Source organism: Clarias gariepinus, chromosome 17 (assembly GCF_024256425.1).
Source record: "Clarias gariepinus isolate MV-2021 ecotype Netherlands chromosome 17, CGAR_prim_01v2, whole genome shotgun sequence".
In the NCBI taxonomy this organism is placed as follows: domain Eukaryota; kingdom Metazoa; phylum Chordata; class Actinopteri; order Siluriformes; family Clariidae; genus Clarias; species Clarias gariepinus.
The window spans coordinates 24,094,115-24,108,827 of NC_071116.1; the positions used below are offsets into that span (position 1 = coordinate 24,094,115).

A 14,713-nucleotide genomic window follows, 5' to 3' on the forward strand; every position below is an offset into this window, starting at 1 on the left:
GGGGCAACATGGACACGCTGACCAGTCTGTGACCAAGCTGCAACCAGCAGGGGCTAGACTTTGCTGCCCAAACGCATCAATGAGCCTTTTATTCTTTTGCTGGTTCTTTCACTAGGACAACTTTTGATCAGGTTTACCGACTGTATAACATTTAGTGCAAGAAGCAAGCACGGCAGAAAGAAGAAAAGGGAGCCACTTTCAGAAAACAGTCGCAGCCAAAAGGAATCATAAATTTAGTGAGGTTTAATTTCTTTTTATTTAATATTTTACTTCATTTACATTGGTAAAAAATTGGAAAATTGGTAGTATTATTGGGTGACTGAAACGGATTATCTGCATTTACATTATTTCCTAAGGGAAAATAGTTTTGAAATCTGCGTTGTTGTTGTAGAAAAAAAAATCACTGAACCAAAAACATTGCATTAGATGTTCTGTGCATTGGTTTTGTATGTTCTTTAAATAAAAAAGATTTGAGGATGGAGGAAAAGCATACCCTCCTTGGCCTTACAGGCATGTTTTTTTTTTTTCAGATAAAAGCCTCTCTGACTGTATTGGCCAGAGTATCAAATGTCTGACTGGTGTTGTATGGGTGTGCCCGTGCTCTTACTTTGTTCAGTTCCTGCTCTTGCAGTCTCTTAGCGTCCTCGGTCAGGTCCTCATACTCATCGTCCTCTACAGCTTTGCCCTGCTCTGCTGCTTTCTTTCTCCATTCGATCTCTATGGAGAGACACAGAGACACATGCATGACTGGGTACATACAGTATGCTTATTTGGGCACATAGGTTATATTTATTTAAATAATAAAAAAAAATAATTATAACACCATAAGGCTTGACTTAAAAATAAACTACAGATCTATGATAAAACTTACTTCGTTATAATAATAATATACTTTTTTATAATAAATAAAATAATTTGACACTAAAATGTAAAACACAATAAAACCCATACAATTGATTGTGTATCAACTGTGTATACTTAAATACATATCAGTATAATATACACAATTTTATGTCATAGTTTAGCACTAGCTTACCCATGCTAGCAAGAGATGGAGGACAGGGCCAGTACTCCGTCTCTATTTTAGACGGCTGGCTGGGATCAGGAGGCTGGGCTGCTGGGAACTTTGAGGACAAGATGATGACATCATCTTTATTTTTAGCATGGGGTGCTGTTGCTCCTTCTGTGAGGGAGTAAGGGGTTTATAACAAATAACAATCAATATCAGTTCTGTGATGTTACTGTGGTCATAAAAAATAGCATAATTAAAGAGATTAGAGCAAATACAGTACCATGCACGTAAATGGGAGGCTTGTTGTAGATGTTGCTTCCATTGTCTGTAAAAATAAAGAAACACATTAAAAAAGCTGTGTGTCTTTGTGTTTACGCTTAGATCAGATCAGTAGTTGTTAGATGATAGAGGGTTGTTGTACAGTGCAGATGAGTTATTAGACTTATGGTTAATTAAAGGTGATTTATCATATTATGGCTGCACAGTTGAGTTATAGTATCTGTACAGTGGTACATTTGATTTATCAGACCTGTTCAGTATGGATGGTCAGTAGGGGTTAGTCACTGCACCTGTTCAGTTATCAGACCTGTTCACTTAAAGAGTCTGTTTAAAGATTATAGGTTAGAGTATCTATTCAGTATGGATGAGTTATCATACTTGGTAGCCCTTAAAGCTCAGAGCATTTAAGCCCTTATTCGTTTTGCTGTTTTAATTTTAATAAACATACAGTATATAGGGTTTAGGATTGTATAGTATAAAGTGCCATATTATTTTATTTTTATATAATTAACTAAATTCTAGTTCATTTTAGCCAACTTCCCTAAACAAGACTTTAAACTGGGTCACAATGGCAAAAGAAATAGCAAAAATACACACAATCAGTGTTTCTATGGTTGTTTTCAGTTTTTTCTATGAGTAAAAAATAATAATAATTTTACCCTTTTATGGGTTGCAACATCATTCCCATATTCTGGTAGTGCTCAAATTTACCCTTTATAAAAGTAATGATAACTTTTGTTCTACCTGACATATCCGAAAACCCAAATACAAAGTTTTTTACAAAGCCTCCCCATTAACACACACTAGAAAGGCTTCTATATAAGAACACATATATGTTTTTAATCGTCATTGACCTATGCTGTGTTGCTGGTACGTATCTGTCCGCTTGGGTCTTAAGGGTTCTAACCTGGTCTATGGAAGTGCTGTAAGGGGCCTTTTGATGAGGTGCTTGTTTTGCGGAGCTGCACGGTTGATCCCATGGCAGATGTGGTAGGCGAGTCATGTTCCACCCACTCCTTTTCTTTAGAGCTGCATATCTGACAGAAAGTACAGATAAAAAAGTGAGTTTTAAAAGGTACATCAAATGATCAGTAATTAGTAACTTGCCTGAATAATGTAATCTGTTGTATCTCTCTATACTGTATATAGGTTTTTAAACATTATGTTATTTATAAAGTCTAATAATCGCACAGTTTTTAAATGTAGATGGTTGTTAGTAAAGTCTCCCTGTCTTAAATAACATCACACATTATTATGCACTTCTGAATCTGTCTAGTCATGGCTTTTTTTTTTTTTTTTTATTATTATTATTATTCCTAGCACTGTGTTGGCAATACTGGAATGATCCAAAGTTGTACTTCAACAAGTCCGACTATGGACCTTTCAATCTGACAGTGTAGATTAATGTCTTGCTGTGATTTACTCTAATGCAACCTACAGCAAAATACTGTTTTCCAAAAAAGAGAGACCAAATGTGACTCAGCTGCTGTGTTATTACTGAGTCATAAAAGTCTAGCAGCCTAATAAAAATAAAACCTTGCAGAAAACAGAGGTCTTTGGCCAAAACTGCTCCTAGATTAGCACTTGCAGCCCTGGTGTATAATAAAAAAGATAACCATATTACCTATTATAAAAATACATTGGAAAAATGATTGATTGCCTTTTGTCCATGTATTCAATTATACAGTCTATTAATACACATAAAAAGTATTTTATTTCTATTCAGAAAAGAACAAAACGATGAGGTTGTCAACCTAGAAAGATTGTTTTCTTCTGACATGTGTATAATCCAATCTACAAGCACCTGCAAAGCTTTGAATTGTTGTAACATTTATGCTATTCACGAAGGCTTTCTAAGATATGCTTTAATTTATGCATAATAAATTACATTATAATATATTGTGTAATGTAATATACAGTAATATCAATAGTAATTATCATTTTACACTCATTTGTATTAAGCAGAGTAAAACCAATAAGATAGGAATGAACATAACACTTTATGTAAGTGTGAGCAGATGACTCACCTCTGGGGAAGGTGGAGGAGAGATGGAATGAGGTGACATTGATCTCTGGGGAGAAAAGGAGAGAGAAACAGTTACATGTGCACATTTAGGAATCTATCGGTTAGTAACAAATAATACACGAGAAATCATTTAATTTTTAAATAATGTAAATACCAAGTACCCTAGTTTTAAAAAGCATCTGTTTTTTCATCAACAGAAAGCAACTGAAAGTAAACAAAATAAATGAAAACAGCATGCAGCACAAGTAAAAAAATGTTTTTTTTTTAATTATATGTCCTTATAGTCCTATAAGGATGTGCCACATTTAAGTTGTTTATGTTTCTATAACTGCAAATCCTTGCAATGTCTTTCCTCTTATACCACATCAGATCATGAGAATGATGAAAGTGCTGTACCTTATTTACATGACAAACTGAAACTTGCTGATTGTCCAAAATATCAGAACACAGTTATGAGAGTAAAAACTCCCAAACTCGACATTTCTATATAATCCCTTGCTACACTAATGCACTTATCCCAGTGTTTCACTAGTTCTTGATTACCATCAAGGTAGAAAGTTTTCTCAGTATGCCAGAGCTATGATCAGACTGTCTGCTTCTTGTCTAAAATACTGGCCTCCCAGGATGTCTGTGTCTGGAGCTCTGCCCCACAGACAAATGCAAATAAGCATCTGACACGCACGAGTTTCAGCAATGTATATTTCGGCGTATACTGTATGTGTGTAAAAAAATATACTAGCATATTTGTCTTACAAAATACCAGCATATTTTAATTTATTCATTATTATTGTTATTCTAAGCTGTTACTACAGATACAATAAAACATTCAAATTAATTTGTCTAGAAACACTACAGCCTGTGCTGCTCAATCACCACCTTCCTATTAGTCAAAAATGAAAGAATCTGACACACATAGCAGCACAATTATTCACAACTGATTACGACATAAGGCTTTACTGACCTCCCTGCTCCTGGACAGACTGATACGATCCAAAGCTGACATGCTGAAATGAGGTTCATATACCATGAGGTCGGGCCTCTCCACCTCCAGGATGGCTTTGTCTTTTGGAATTGCTGCTAAGTCCTTATAACCAATCACCTCATTATCCATTCTGGCCTGAAAGAGGGGGATATTTTTTTTTGTTATGTTTTTACTCACTACTTGTTGTTTGTGTGGCTGATTGTACTGTGATCAATATACTGTAAACAATCCTGATACAAGCTGAGCTCTTGATGTCCATTCCTTTTTGATGTGTGTACACTGTACTGTATATATGGGTGTGTGTGCATGTGTGACTCCAGGTGGTAGTGATAGTGAAAATAAGAGACAGAGTAAACATAGTGTCACTTTTGTTTTACAAGTACAAACATGGCTTTTTTTTTAAATAAGGTTGCAGCGTTGGAAAAAAAATTCTCTGACTTCAACTCAGTCATTACATGTCACCACTAGCTACTGGTTTTATTTATAATAAGTATGAAAGCTTTTTTGCTTGTTTGTCTGTTTTTTCATTAGCTTATATCATGTTATACATTACATGGCCAAATGTTTGGAAGACATCTGACCATCACAGTTATACTGTATGTGATTGATGGAAACCCTATTCCACCTCCCTCATATACAGTCCCGATCAGAAGTTTATGAAGTTTACATATGACTACCTGACAGAAAATGACAATGAATCCACATCTTTGCACAGATTTGGCCTTTTGAAGGCATGTGGTTCTAAAATTTTGATCAGCTGTAAAACAGCCTGTTTCAGTTTAATCGTTATTTTCAATTAATTGCATGCTCAAAAAATTGTTTGTCTCATTCCCATTTCTTCTTGTTGCATGTTAAAGCTCTACTTGGAACCTTGTTAAGCTCCAACCATGCAAAATTAGATTTTTTGCCATTTTTCAAGTGGTCTTAAACCTTTAATCGGGACTGTATAATTTGCTATTATATTAATGCCCACTGTTTTGAGAATGCTTTCTATTAGATTTCGAAGCATGGCTTTCTGCTTATTCAGCCACAAGGTGAGGAGGTCCAGGATGCAGTTCATCCCAAAATTGTTTAGTGGGGTTTAAGTTGAGTTCCACACTAATCTTGGCAAACCATGCCTATATTGTCCATGGGGGCACTGTCATCCTGGAACAGGTTTGGACCTCTTATTTGCAGTGAACAATCATGTATTTTGTGGCAACTGGTTGGGGAAGGAAGATGGGGTATTACGGTCAGGTGTTTACAAACCATTTTGGCCATATAGGGTATGAAGTTGAGGAAAACCACAGTATGTACATACTCATGGTAATGAAATTGACCTACCACAATAGACGTAGCTGGAGATCCTGGGGCACTAGGACCCCGAGAAGATGGGGCCGTCCCAACCTGCTGGGTCAAATGTCAATACTAAAGTCAAATGTAATGCTTAATTAACAAGACATGTTTAGCATGGACTAAATGACAGTGCTTGGATGAAAAGCTATTACAGGAATGATCAGTCAAATTGAAACGTTCCTCATTAGAGAAGAGTCAGAATGCAAGAACGCGGCAAAATATAAGAACAGATACCATCCAATCAATGCTTTTATTACATTAAATACCAAAACAGTAATCTAGTGTTACCTTCATCCATCTAGGAAATGTGGAGGTCGTATTACCATTGGCCTCTGCAGTCCCTAATCGGACTACAGTACAGTCGACATTCACACACCTACGGGCAATGTGGGAACACCAATTAGCCTAATCTGCACATCTTTGGACTGTGGGAGGAAACCGGAGCAAACACACTAGCACAGGAAAAACACAAAAACCCAGAGACGGGAATCAAACCCTGACCCTGGAGGTGCAGGGTGAAAGCTATCAAACTTGCTGCTTTTAGTAAGAACACAGTTGGTATTAGTAGCAAGTGGTGTTTAATAGAAAAGAAACTGAAAAAAAATAAATAAACCTGCATCCCAAAACACTGTGAACAGGTTAAAATATCTGTGATGTGTTTTGCAACTCTAATGCAAACTTTTTTTTATGTTTAAAACTGTAATTATAAAAATTATAAAAAAAAAAAAAATGTTTTTTTTTTTACATTTTAGTAGTAATTTAAAATTGTAATTAATATAAAAAAATAAAAAATAAAAGATAATCAGATTTCTCTGTAAGCTTCTTTAAAAACAACAAGATTTTCTTTTCTTACACATCATTTCCCAGCATTTTTGATATTTACATTAATTGAGCATAGCAGTAGAAGATACATGTTCCACAATGCGAATCACTGAGTCTATTAATACAATGTTAAATGTGATGCAGTTGATGAATGTTAATGCTTTGGACGCTGATCTGTTTGAGCTGTGTACACAGATGAACTGCTATGAGCAGGTTGTCGAATGGCATTGTGGGTAAATCAGAAACACATTTATTAAAGAGAAAACAGACAATATTACACAATGTTAAAATATTTATTAAAACTAATAATAAAACAAACAAAAAAGTCTACCCACCTTTTGCATGGTGGATTCACTGTAATCGTTCTCCTGGGCCTGTCAGATCTGTTATAAAACATGAACAGGGTTAAATTCAGCTCACATAATTGCTTAATAAAGTATAATAATAAATTTCTAAAAACACATATTCATAGAGTAAACAATACAACTGCAATATCTGAAAACAAAATAGACATTATAAAAATTATAAAAATAATAATTTTTATAAATATTATCAATGCAAAAAAATATTTTAATAATTATAATGTAGAGGTGAAATGAATATCATTTTATATAAAATTACAAAAATCTGTTATCACTTTATTATTCAACCATCACTTTTCCTTGACTTCTGGAAACTTCGAAATAAATTTACTCACATTAGATATTTTAACATTTTTATATTTATATTTTCTTTTTACATATTTACATAGTATGTTAATAACTGAATTTCATATATTTATTTCTGAGACACAATTCCCACAGCAAGCCTTATCACTAGGGTACACAATTTAACCAAAAAATTTCAAAAACTTTTTGAGCAAAAAAAAAAAAAAAAAAAAAAGGAATTGACTGCTGTTCTACTGACTGTTCAAAAAAAAAAAACATAGAGGGCAAATTTTAATTCATTTATTTTCACAGTAAATTCCTTTTTGCTGTGGGTTAAACTGCGATCTTCTAATCAGTGACCCAGAGTCTGACTCATCTGAGCCACCACTGCTCCAAAACTGCCTTAAAAGACAAACACTATTAAACACACACTTTTATTAGCTTCAGACTGTTCGACACAGCCACTGGTCACAAAATCGCATTACTATTCAGCACAACACACAGACGATAGATGTATTGTGTTTAGACACTGCTCTTGTTTCAAGGTCATGGACTGCTGTAGCAGCAACATTCAGCCATGTATGGGGCAGACCGACTGTGTCACTATCAGGTGTTAGTTTCTATAGCAACAATAAACACTCCGATTTAAATCAAAATATGCACAAATTGTTTAGTTATTTAACCATTCAGGGCACTAGTGATGTTTTAAAATGTAAATTTCACCATAAAGTAAGAAATAAACCATGACCGAATGTGTGATCATTGAAATATACAGTAATGCACAACATTGTGATGTTGATTTTGTGATACATCCAGATATAAAGTGAAGCTAAATATGTATCTATAATAGCACATGCAGTGATTTGCAACAATTTTCATTTTTAATGCATTCAGGACACGTCAACAACCATTACAAAAAATAACGGTATGAGTATACTTCTCTTAAACAGAAATTCTTATTAAGCATTCATGCCTTTTAGATAAGTATGAAGGTATATTTTAACTATAAGACATTTTACCTGAATAGAAACCTAGTAGTATATTTTAAAGAATAAAAATAACATAAAAGTAGTAAACTATAAGTATGATATTAAATGTGCTTAAAGAAAACTTACAAGTATACTTACAGGATAAAACTAGTTGTTTACTAAGAATATATTTAAAAGTATACTTTTATCAAACCAACGACCCTGGAGGTGCGAGGACACGGTGCTAAATAGAACGACACTGTGCTGCCATCATGTTACTAATAGACTAAGAAACAAACTTACTTTCTAGTATAGGAACACGTACACAGGTACAAATCACTAACACTGGAGGCTCCTTCCACAAATATTTACTAAACCCTTATGTCACCATATCAGTAACTATACACTCTTCTTTGGTAAATCCGTTCATTATTGCTCTTTAAGTATACAGACCATCCAAGATTAAAGTTCCAGTGAATGATGAGTTATTAACACAGAAATAGGAGAAAAGTACATTTATATAAATTTATGATTACATTACAGCTGGATGTGCTGTCAGTGTTACTGTTATAGAGAATCAATTAACTTCAATAATCTTTTGAGCAATTAGATTAGAGATTGTTTGGTAGATTTAATTAAAGATTTAATTATAAAGTAATACATTGATGCATTTTTCATTTGGTTGGAAAAATCTCATTTTGTTTCAGTAATGAAAGAACAGGTTAGCACTTACTAAAATATTTTAATGCTTTTATAAAATTAAATGTACATATATTGAATTATTATTTAATTTATTTATAATTAGTAATTTATTAATTAACAGCCTAAATAAACTGAGTTAATATAAAAATATAAATTTACAATGGTACCTTAGCATGTGAACAAAACTTAGCAAGAAATTTGCCTCGGCATACAAGGAATTTTCGTGTCCGGAAGCCATAAGAGGTTAAGTGAGGTTTAATGTTTATTTGTGTCATACTTTACTTCACTTGCATGTCCTTTCTAAATGTTTTGATTGTTTTTATATGCAAAAATATAATTACAGTTTTAGAAATTGGTAATATTGATAATATTTTGGAAGGATAGCACAGGTTATCTGCACTTTATTTTATACCTAGCTGCTTATAAAATTGTTATATATAGGTTTAAAAGCAGATCTAAAGCAAATTTTTCTGAACAAACATTCTCAACAAAATCACAGTTTAGAATTATCAGAGATGTATGTACACTACTTTTTAATATTTTCATACCTAAACATTTTGTAAAAATTTAATCACCAATGTTTCTGTATTGCAATGAAGTTAAATAATAAACGTATGTGCTACCACTAAGCATTAGCTAACTAACACCATAATTGTGTAAAAGTGTATACACTATGTGACCATAAATCACAGCATCATAAACATGAGCAGTCTCCAGGCTGTTGCTTTGTATGCATAATAAAAATCCCATTTCCAAGCAGCCAAACAAAGCGGTGTGTCTGGATCAGTGTCTGTCTGGAATAAGATGGTGTTACTCATCGGGAGGTGGGATGTCACATCCTGTTTTGCCATAAATTTGGTTTGTGCTTAATGACGGGGTGGAGCAGAGAAAATGGCCGACTCTGTTCCTGTTTCAGACTCATCTTAATCCGGGGCAAAAACAGAAGCTCCTGCCTGAGTGCACTGCCAAGAACCGTTTTAATCATATCAGCTTGAAAACACATCATTCTTTAATCGTCTGAGCCCAGGACACTGTGTTCTTTTGTGCTAAAAGCAGCAGGGATGAAAACACTTAAAGCAACAGAGCCCACTAATGCAGTTAATATAAGCACTAAGTGTCAAATTTACTATTAAATAATAATACAGTAACAGGTTAAATAAAACCTGCTCTTCAATGTGCATTCAGAATTTTTTTAATTATTAAATGAGAAAAAAATCCTCAGTGATTTTCTAAAGATTTATACAGTAGTATTGTCCATTAGCATTCAGTGAAATGAGTGTATCATGAGAACATTAGATTGCCTAGAGAAAAAGTCTAATGCCTTTGGGTTCAAACTAAATGTGCTAATTAGCTGCATTTCAATTTCTTATAAAGATGTTCAAACCTCTGCTTTAAATATTTTATGTGATAAGTACTCTTACTGCAGGCTTTCTGATTTCACTTTGCTTCAGCTGGCAAAGAGGTGAAAGAGAAACATGCTTTATCGGCAGAAAGCAGCATGTTATTTTGTCATGCTATTTGGAGGATGTGCTAACAGTTAATAGCATGGTCCTTGTTCCAGTAGTGTAAAGCAGAGGAAAGGGGGAAAAACAACAGCTAATGTTTATGCAGGAAAAAGCATTGTCTTCGAGCTTATTTTCTACAACAAATACATTTTTCATTAATAGGATATATTAATAAGGGTTCTTAAACTCGTCTATAGATATTAAACACTGGTGTTTACTTTGTCGAATTCTATTTTAGACACATAGATAGTTATCGATACAAATCAATTTGTATGTAATAGGTTACATAAACTATACCTAAATATATAATTTTTTTAATCATCATTATTTGTTAAACATATCAGCAAAATACATTTCTACTCATATTCAGGTTTGTTAGGATCAGCTATGATTCAGAGGCTCAGATGCAGAGACAGGTAAGGACGTGGGGCTTGAACTCTTGACCCTCTGATCAGTAACACAAGGTCTTGAGCCATCACTGCCCTAGGACTGAACTCATGCTTTTCCGATAATGTGTCTGAACCATTACCTACGTAAGCTTACAAAATGATGTAAAAATTAGCCAATTTTTGGAAGATTTTTAAAAACCACTTCAAGAGTTTGAATCACTACAAGAAAAAGGTCATCCATGGGTAGCAGACTACAAAACAAGCCATTCTCTCTGACTGGGAGGATTTGTACACAGAGCCAGTAAACTATGTGAGCTCAGAAGTAGAATAAGGTAGACGGCGTTTTCCTCTGAGTGAGTTACAGTGCGCGTGATACACATGGTTTGTTAGTTTTAATTGGAGGAATAATATAAATTGACTGGTGGGTGGGAATTGGCAGATGGACAAAAAATATTAAACAATACAGAAAAAATGAACATGGGTTAAAAAAATATGGTATAAAGTTATTAGCGTGAGTGCAGGACTGTGGGTAGTGCTGAATTTTATCCAAATCACTCTTAGTTACCCACGAGCCTGGATCATTCTAGGACTTATATGAGAATCATGAGAATTTACAGTACTATTCGCTGTCTTTATGTTCTAAATGATAACAATGTCCCGAGATGTGACAGATAGAGTTTTTTTCTAGCTCGCAAGTGTTTTGTGATAATCACACTCGAGTCCAAAATCCGGACTTTCCAAAAGAACACTGACTGTCTTAATATGGTTTTAAATAACATGGGGCAGTGGTAGCTCAGAGGCTTAAGAGCATTGGTGGCTCAGTAGTAGGCTTCTTGCCTGTCATGCAGAAGGCCTGGGATCAATTATCACCCGATGCCCAAACCCCAGCCATTGGATGCAGTGTGCCTGACCCTGTGCTCTGACCCTGGCTATGCTGGGATATGCAAGGAAAGAATTTCATTGTGCAGTGATTTTTATAACAAATAAAGACTTAACTTTCAAGCAGGCTTCTCATTTTTATCAGAACATAAAATCCTACATAACACTGCATCTGCAGCCTGAACAGTCAGTTATTAATAAATCATTGTTTAATTCTGATTATTACAGAATTCCACATTGTCTCTCCTGTTCCTGTAAATTCCCTCTTCTGCTCTTTTCTACTCCACTGTTTAGTTCCAGCTGGTTGGTTAGTCTTGATGTTTCTGCTTGAAGTCGCCGAGGCGTGAAGGACGTCCTGCTGGACGCCCCCACACTGCCGTTTTAACCAACTTAAAGCTGCACCACTGACATGATTTATCACGAGTGAGGCAAACGGTGATCGAGGGACCCATCTGCATCAGACGCTCTTTAATCTGAGTTCAATTTGGAAAAGGTCTTTAAATCTTTCCCGTTTGACCTACCGCACAGACAATAATTTGATTCTTCGGCTTGATGAGATGATCAGGTTCAAGACTGGGTGAAATAATTTTTCAAACAAGCTAACATTTTATTTCGTATTGTTGAGGAGTTATCTAACTTAGTGATATCCAACAGAATTTCCTGCTCATACACTGTTTGCTTGCACAGCATATGAAAGTTAAGGGTCTCTCTCTCTTTCTCTCTGACACACACGCAGCTCTGGCTTCCTGCGCTTGACATGTCCTGATCAACTACCCTTATCTCATACAGTATTCTTCTCCATCCTGTATGGGTTTGGAAGTTTTTCTCTCTCTGTCTCTCTCTCTCGGTTACACAGGCTGTAGATTAAATTTCTCTTTTTTCTGTTTTGTTCGGGTCAAAATCAATTGTTCTGCTTTTTTCCAACACAAATTGTCCTGCGTACGGACAAAATTCCCTAATAAACAACATGAGCATGGTTAATGATATAATGATAATATAATGATAACATAATATTAATTTAGTGTTTAAAATGTATGCTTCATAAATATAAAGAATGATCCCATTCACTAAAACTTAGAATTCCATTACCACAGACAATAAGAAAAAAAGCATTTGAAGGGGTGTGAAAGCTCGGCTTCCATTAGGACTGTCCCGATCATCACTTGGGTAAAGAGTGAGTGTAATATAAAATTAAATTATATTCATCCTGCTGTTAAGGCTGGAAAGTAACCGAACACTGCTACTGTAAGATTGCTAATAAGCTTTACAGAACAATACATACACAAATCAGAAAAAAAAACTGCATAAAATTTTAGTTCAAATTTGTTCATAATAAAGTTGGGCTTCAGCTCAGACGAACATGCAGAGAAGAAGGACCTTTTTACACCCTTGATGACGCAGCTTTGTTGGAAAGAGGATGCCGGGAGGCTGGGATTTAATAATAAAAGTTTGGTTCAGTAAAAAAGGGATGATAATACTAAATCAAAAACTAATAGTGTATTTCCAAAAACAAATTAAAGTGACCTAATGTGTAAAATAATTATTGAACAATCTGAGAAGTTATATAAAGAACCCTTAATACTAAATTCCCTCCTATTTGCTATTGTATATTGCTTAATTTATAATTATTATTAATTAATATAACATAATAATTTGTTTTTACTGCACTGTACTTAACTTTAATGTAATCTTTGTATTTAACCCTCTCACATTTTCCTTTTTTTTTTTACCTAAGCCGTTTTTCCTCTTCACATTTTATCCATCATACGTGTTTAAAATGCTCTGCTGTATAAATGTTATGGATGTATTTAACTATTTTTGTTAAACACTGTATAATCTCCTTGCTCAGTCTCATTCCAGTAAGCTATTTATGAGTTTGCCACATGGTTAGTCATGCTGCTGATCTGTTCCTGCCAGTTGCTGAAACCCCTCAGCACATGATTACAGAGGAAAAACATCAGCACAGGAGAGATGACAGGAATTAGTAAGAAAGAAAATAAAGCCAAAACAAACCCACGCGGCACGGCTTTCCACGCTGATGAGGGAATCCTACGCTGACAGACGCGTACTTCCTCTCATCCTGCTCTTCTGCTCCACAGCCTCACTCGTTTTCTCTTTTTTCTTCTTCTTCAAGCTCCACTCAATCTTTATTTTCTCCCTTCTTTATATCACTTCTCCCTCTCCCTCCATTTCTCACTTCTCTCTTTTCCACTGCTCATGTATATCTTTCTCCTTCGTCTTCTTGCTGTCTCTCTTTGACTCCACCCCTCTTCCCTCTCCACCCTAACTGTAATTCTTTATCTCAGAGTAGCATGACAAGCCAACGCCCAATCAGACCCTTTGGTGCCGTTTCCACAGCAACGATCCTCTCTGCTCCGACGTATTTAAAGTCCTCTGATGCTCTGCTCTGTACTGTGTCTCTCTCGTTTTGTCTCTCTCGCACATAAATACACACGCAAATGCACTAACAAGAGTTGTGCTATATTTTATCAACCTCAAACACTCCAACACATGAAAAACACTCCATTAGTCAGCAGTGAAACTTAAAATGTCTTTCTCCTCCATCATCTTCCTCATTAATTTCTCAGTTAGCTAGTTAGTTTCTTAGTTAGCTTGTAGTTTTGTTAATTTATGTTGTATGAACTGTAGAACCTTGGTCCTGTGGGAACATTATTGTGTTTCACTGTGTACTATACTGTATAAGGGTAAAATCACAATAAAAGCCTACTTGACTTGTCTTGAACTCTAACTGAACTACACATCACTCACTTCTTCTGCATCAGTCAGTAACATACCAGAAACAAAATTTTTTTGTAGTTTTTGTCACTTAGGGTTGGCCAAAAATTTTGCGATATTACACTAATGTACAGCACAATATGCTTTTCTAAGAAAAATCACACATATTATGGATGATTCTGCTTTTACACACAGTGTAGCTCATTTATTGATCTGAGTGGAGAAGAATTCGCACAAGAAATGCACTGTTTATAAAAATTGTTTCTAAAAACTTACCTATTCTATGGGACCTCCTGAATTTGTGCAAATTTAAATACTGTACATGAAAAACTTAAATCGATCAGCTTCAAATCATAAAAATATAAAAACATAAAAATAAATATAAATAGTGATTACTTACTGCACGTTATGGGTTACACTGACAATAATCG

At 34.8% G+C, this 14,713-nt stretch overlaps 1 protein-coding gene across 7 annotated transcripts in view; it reads right to left on the minus strand.

Moving 5' to 3' along the window:
- dmtn (dematin actin binding protein) overlaps positions 1-14,713 on the minus strand; it is a 32,596-nt gene that overhangs the window by 10,928 nt on the left and 6,955 nt on the right. The window contains exons 1-9 of one of the 7 annotated variants that reach the window (XM_053516469.1): positions 13,564-13,787; positions 6,792-6,839; positions 5,623-5,688; positions 4,279-4,434; positions 3,319-3,363; positions 2,199-2,328; positions 1,293-1,337; positions 1,037-1,183; positions 608-717 (exon numbers count right to left, since the gene is read on the minus strand). In XM_053516469.1, the coding sequence (XP_053372444.1) occupies positions 608-717; positions 1,037-1,183; positions 1,293-1,337; positions 2,199-2,328; positions 3,319-3,363; positions 4,279-4,434; positions 5,623-5,688; positions 6,792-6,800 (708 nt within the window). In that variant the 5' untranslated portion in view covers positions 6,801-6,839; positions 13,564-13,787. Of the gene's footprint in view, positions 1-607; positions 718-1,036; positions 1,184-1,292; positions 1,338-2,198; positions 2,329-3,318; positions 3,364-4,278; positions 4,435-5,622; positions 5,689-5,922; positions 6,051-6,791; positions 6,840-13,559; positions 13,788-14,713 lie in introns of those variants that run through there. The other 6 variants (XM_053516465.1, XM_053516466.1, XM_053516463.1 and 3 more) reach the window with 6 other exon arrangements.